At 21.9% G+C, this 5,986-nt stretch overlaps 1 protein-coding gene across 1 annotated transcript; it reads right to left on the reverse strand.

The window, feature by feature from the left end:
- Positions 1 to 1,453: 1,453 nt before the first annotated feature.
- On the reverse strand, positions 1,454 to 5,474 carry LOC127283035 (uncharacterized). Its single transcript, XM_051307689.1, has 6 exons — positions 5,307 to 5,474; positions 4,524 to 4,774; positions 3,829 to 3,981; positions 3,650 to 3,745; positions 3,215 to 3,486; positions 1,454 to 2,674 (listed from the first exon to the last, which is right to left on the reverse strand). The coding sequence occupies exons 2-6, from the start codon at positions 4,762 to 4,764 to the stop codon at positions 2,444 to 2,446; spliced, it is 993 nt and encodes a 330-aa protein (XP_051163646.1). The 5' UTR covers positions 4,765 to 4,774; positions 5,307 to 5,474; the 3' UTR covers positions 1,454 to 2,443.
- Between the last annotated feature and the right edge of the window lie 512 nt (positions 5,475 to 5,986).

Here is a 5,986-nt window from a genome sequence, read left to right on the forward strand (position 1 = left end):
AATAATTAACTTAGAGAAAAATTGTATTTTGTTTAAAAAATTTTGTAAAAAAAAAGTCGTATAATCCGAGGCATGACTTTTGACTCAACAAAATTTTGAAAATTCGTAACTCAAAAATTTGACTATAAAAAAAATACGTATCTCTTATTTTTTTTTACAATAAGAATAAGAAAAAATATATTTAAAAATATTTAAATATAAAAAAAAAATATTTAAAAAACTATTTTTCTATGCAAATTATTATTTTTTTTATCTAAAAAATTTGTTGCAATCGTTTCTTGATCAATAATTTTTGGCAAAAAAAAAAAATTGTAGGCAAAAAATTAATTATTATTTTTTGAGTGAAAAATATATTTTTTTTTCAATCGTTAATCAATCGTAAATTTGTTAATTATAATCAATTAATAACTGCGTAATTATTCTGTGTTATTCGACGATATGATACTTGTGAGAAATGATTTTTGATAAGGTGACCACTGAAACTTAAAAAAAAAAAAAAAATTCCCAAATTTTTCCAGATATGAAAAATATTTTTCCTATAGTTAATGTTCAATAACCTTTAGCAGTGACTGTAAATCAAATTATTTCAAAATGTACTAATTGCGGCGCGATTCGAGTCAAAACACCTTTGAAATAGAAAATTCGACGTTTCTATTTTATAAACTCAATTTAAGACTTATTAAACTAAAAGCTTATGTTATTAAGATATTAAAAAAAAATTTTAACTTTATAAAAATCGATTATTTAAACAAATATGAGAAATTAAAACTAATACCGTAATTTTTTATTGCGACGCGTTTGTATCAGTTTCGGTGTATCAATTTCGGTGACCAAAATTTATGTGTATTTTGAAGATACTTTGCCCGCCGAAATTAGAGCAAATGGAAATCTTAAAAATGTTTCAATTGCGGCGCGGAAAAAAATTTGATCTCAAATAATTAAATTAATAATTGTTTAAATGTGCATCTTTATAAGTAATTGTATCAAAAAAAGATGGAAATAATTTTTTTTTAATCATTTGGCAACAGTTATATTAAATATAATAGTAATAATAGTTATTTTTCATGAATGCGCCGTAATTGGTACACTTACCCTAGTACTTTAAATGTAAAATATAATTAATACTTTTAAACAATTTTGTGAGTTTGAAAATGGTACTAAACTTTTTGTAAAAAAAAAAAAAAAAATTAATGTATTTTCAAATTTTTTAGTACAAAAACAATTGCATGTAATTATTATTAATAAAAATGTTACCTCTAACTTTTGCCTGTAACAAATGCATCATATATTTTTCGGAAAATAAAATCTGCCGGAAACACACGCGATTTAAAATTTTTCAAACCAACTGAAAACCATGTTTTTAAATTAAATTAAAAAATAAAATATTTTCTTCTAAAAATTTAGTCGATCGCGATTTTAAGAATTTTGTACACTCCAGGAACAAAAAAAAAAATACAGCTAAATTTTTATTTGGAAATTACAAAATTTACATATAACATTGTAAACAGGTCAATACTCGAATTGCAACTGATTTAATTATTTTTCGGATTTTTAATCCGCCCATTATTATTATGACCTTTAATTTAAGATATCTTTTGTACTTAAATGTAAACAAAAAGTTTGAGAGGCAGATATAAAGGTAATAAAATTTCCTTGAAAATTCCCCGAGATCGCTACGATATATTTTTGAAATATATTTTAAAATTCTTAAGTTTAATTTTAATAATTTTTCACTTATGAGTTATTCTCTGAGAAAATAGTCACTTTAAATTAAAAGTTATTGAATTGTCTTAATACTTTGGTAAATTGTTGTTCTATATGCGAGAGTAACAAATCTCTAAAATATTAGCTTATTAAAGAAAAAATTATATAAATTAGTGGGAGTTGAAATTTTAATTAATAGTTTTTAATTTTTATAACTATAATAAAACTTTATAAATTTTAATTTGTAAATAGGATTTTCTGAAGGACTTTTCAGGTAGTTTTCAACGCCCGTAAAATTTTTTTCATTTTACCCCTTTTGCCACCTTCATATAATTATTAAAAAATAATAAAACTTGATTTAAACGTAATTAAGAAAAATATCGGTTTAACGTAAAATTTCCCTGAATTTAAAATAAAATAAAAATGTTAATATTTAAATAAAATTTCAAGTTTGAATTAAAAAGTTCAAGGCGAATTCACAGTTCTTTCAAAGGTGTAACTAAATTCACATTGTTTTCCCGATTTTTAAGGTGTTTCAAAGTTCGATGACCACCCTGTTTATCTTTTTCAATCAATATATAATTAAATTATAAATAAAAACGCCTATTTGCTTCTATTTGTAAATATCAAAATTAATATTTCACGTTGGATTTATTACCACATGTGCAACTAATTTCTTAAAAAAAAATATGAGGGACATGAAATTGTGCGCTATGCGGAGAATCATTCATTGATGAATTTAATAAATGAATGAATTAAATAAATAAAAAAAAAAAAAAAAAACAATCATACCGTCTATGCATTGAAATAAAGGTGTTGCACTGAAATTCTCCTTTCCTTTGCCTTTAACTTTTCGACCCTGTCCACTAAATTTTAATTGTACTGCTTTTGTCATTGCTGATGAAAGCATTTTCGAAAGGCTACCTTTTAAACTACTGCAACCACGTTGTGCTCTATATAAAAATACTTTCTGAAAAATAAAACATTTAAATCAAACAAAATAGATTAAAAAATAAATTTCATATTAAATTATAAATGAGCAGTAAGTTTACAAAACCTGATAAATCCTTATTTTCTTATTTTGAGAAATTGAAACAAATGATTTTTCTCACATTATCACTACAGTTACTTTTAAAATAAAAAATTTATAATTGTTTATTTCTGTGACAATGTTTTTATAATCAAGACGTTTTATTTTTAATTAAACTTTATCGTAATTTAGTGATTTACAAATTTTTGTAATTTTTTCTAATAAAAAACATAAAAATTATAAGTCATTTCAAAAAGTTTTTAAATTGAAAATTCATTGTTTTTTTTTTCTTAAATTTAACAGTGACAGGACAATTTGTGAAGTCCTTAAAATATTAAATTTATATTTATCTCCATTTTTTTTTTTTTTTTTTTTTTTTTTTTGAAAAATGGATTTATCAGCTTTTGAAAATTTGTTGCTCAAATATTAAATTAATAAAAATAAAATAATTAAGTGTATTTCAATAATTATTATTCTAACCATATTCTTCTCCTTTTCACTATCTTGTGATATTGTTTGCGATAATTTAGCAAATTGTTCCATATTTTCCACGGGAAATCTAATACCAATCGCATGGTTTGTGTCATTATTTTCTAAAATTGAAGCTTCAGTATTTGATGTCAAATGATTTAAAATTTCCTCCGTCTTTTTATTCAATTCATGTGAAATACTACGTTTTACTGATTCAATTTTAGTTATTATTCTCGTCTCAATTGCCTCTAGTTTTTTATCCAAAAATTCTTCCCAAGAATCTAAAATTAAAATTCAAGAAAATAAAATTAAATTGTAATAATTACCATTATTAATGAAATATTAGCAAATTATCAATTATTGTAAAAAATAAATAGGCGTTAATAATAATAATAATAATAATAATAATAATAATAATAATAATAATGGAATACGAAAAATCACCAGTGGCATTGTTTTCAGTTTTCTCAGTATTTTCTTTAGTTGATGAAAAGTCTGGTGTAATCCTCATTGGACTATTAAGATTATATACCGAGTTGTCTATGAATTAATAGAAAAAAAAAATATAATTAATTATAAATATATTTTTCATTTTGTTAGAAAAAATTAATTGTAATTTTTACCTTCAGCATAAAATGGTTCATTCGATTCGTCGTATTCGCAATTTCTAAACCTTTTCCTTGAATTACTTTCATTAGCAAAATAATCTGAAGAAGTTTCAGCGTTATCAATATCAAAAATTCGATTTAATTTCCTTTCACCTTCTTCAAAACTTTCTGGAATTTTAATACAAACAAATAATAATAATAATAATAATAATAAATTTTATTTAATATTTTTGCTATTTTTCTGATGAGCCGAAAGTTTTGAACGTTTAAATGAACGAATTTTTTTTTTTTGCAATTTCTTTATGTACGAATTTTATTACAAAATATTATTTTAAATATCTAAAAAGAAGTTATTAATTTAATAATTATGTAATTTACTATTTTATTTGACATTGTCATCATAATTTTTAATAATTTATAGATTAAAAAAAATATTTCGTTCATTTGAACGTTCAAAACTTTTGGCTTATATTTTACTTTTAAAAAATTGTATTTTTATAAATATTAATTGATTAATAAAGATGATAAATTAATTAATTTAAATATTAATAATAATAATAATAATAATAATAATAATAATAATAATATATGCTTTTTATTATTAACCGTCAAATTGTTGATTAATAAACTATTTATAATAATAATAATAATAATAATAATAGTTAATAAAGTTATAATTTGTAGACTCTGAAAAATATAAAAGAACGTACTTGCTTCTTTTACAATTTTAATGTCGTAACGGTCAAAATCTGCACGAGGTGGAACACTACCTTTGACCATACTTTCAACTTGAGAGCTATCTTTTTTTTGTGGATATAAGCAAACCCATTTGTCGTCAGTTTTTGCGATCCATAAACAAGGGACGAGACGAATGCTTTTTCCAAGAGCATCAGTCTCTGACATTTGAACTATTGCATGTGTCGTAGAACTATCTAATTCTTTTATTTCCATAATTGGGCTTCTAATATAAAATTAAATTATTTATTGCCATTAAAAAATATATATATATATATATATAAACTTAAAATTTTAAAACGTATTTATAATTTTTTTTACAAAATACATTACATAATTTAAATTATGTAAAAACAATTCTTTGCTATAAACTATTTAAAAAAATTTTTTTTTGCTGCAATTTATGACTATTAGTTACATTTTTTGTTAAATAATTAAAAGGTATTTAAAATAACAATAGATTTTATCAAATAAAGCATTTATAGGTTATGTCTAACAAGAAATCTTCGTGAATTTTTTTTTTCAAAAAAGAGTTTGTGTATATACAAACAATGAAACCTATATTTGAACACTCATAGACACAGATATTATTTGATATAACATGTTAAAAGAATATAATTTTTTTGATTATTTTGCAAATCGTAAAAAAAAACTGCATTGTTGCATTTGTATATATAATTGTAAAGCGTCTTTATAACGCATAAATGTGTATAACCTCGAAAACATGCAGAATAAAATAAAAATTAATTGTACTATACCTATTTTGAAAAGCGAATCTTTTGAAAATGAAATTTGATGATAAAAAATAATATGTAATAAATAAATAATTAATACAATAGTTTACTTATCACAAAAAGTGTTTACAGTGTTGCAAAATTTAGAAAGTTATACCAATTGCCATCGTTGTGCGTGCATTGCGCCAGTATCGGCAGGGCTACCATAACAAAAAACCAATTAACTGAAACTTCAATATTATTAGAAAATAATAATCATTAAATTATCTTACCTACAATATTATCTTAATTTTATACTTTTTTTTTGTTTAAAATTTTAAATATTTAATTTTTAAAATGTGAAAATTTCGGAAGAGAGAGAATTTAAATCCAAAACAAATATTTTGATTTAAAATTGGCGCCTTTGAGCGTCATCTACCACCGGAAATTGAAATCACTAAATTTAAATTATTGATATTGATATAAAACAATAATGTAAAAGAGAAAATATTAAAATAAAAACAGAAGTATTTTAAAAAATCGAAATTACTATATATATATATATATATATATATATATATATATATATATATATATTTTTTTTTTTTATACATATAGTTAAGATATCTTAACTATATAGATAGATAAATTTTATTTTCCCATTGTGTACTTTTTGCAAAGTTTTACAATTTTGTCTTTCCCACTAGTACGAAATTACTATATTA

This window comes from Leptopilina boulardi, unplaced genomic scaffold, assembly GCF_019393585.1.
Source record: "Leptopilina boulardi isolate dan_hultmark-lab unplaced genomic scaffold, ZJU_Lbou_2.1 LbouV2_116, whole genome shotgun sequence".
NCBI classification, from domain to species: Eukaryota; Metazoa; Arthropoda; class Insecta; order Hymenoptera; family Figitidae; genus Leptopilina; species Leptopilina boulardi.

Excerpts from the sequence above, each read along its gene's own strand:
- LOC127283035 (XM_051307689.1), bottom strand. The coding sequence starts at position 4,764 with ATGGAAATAAAAGAATTAGATAGTTCTACGACACATGCAATAGTTCAA. Across the intron at positions 3,982-4,523 it reads TAAAATTGTAAAAGAAGCAA|AAAGTTTTGAAGAAGGTGAA; the intron begins GTACGTTCTTTT and ends TTAAAATTCCAG. Across the intron at positions 3,487-3,649 it reads AACTGAAAACAATGCCACTG|ATTCTTGGGAAGAATTTTTG; the intron begins GTGATTTTTCGT and ends TTTTAATTTTAG.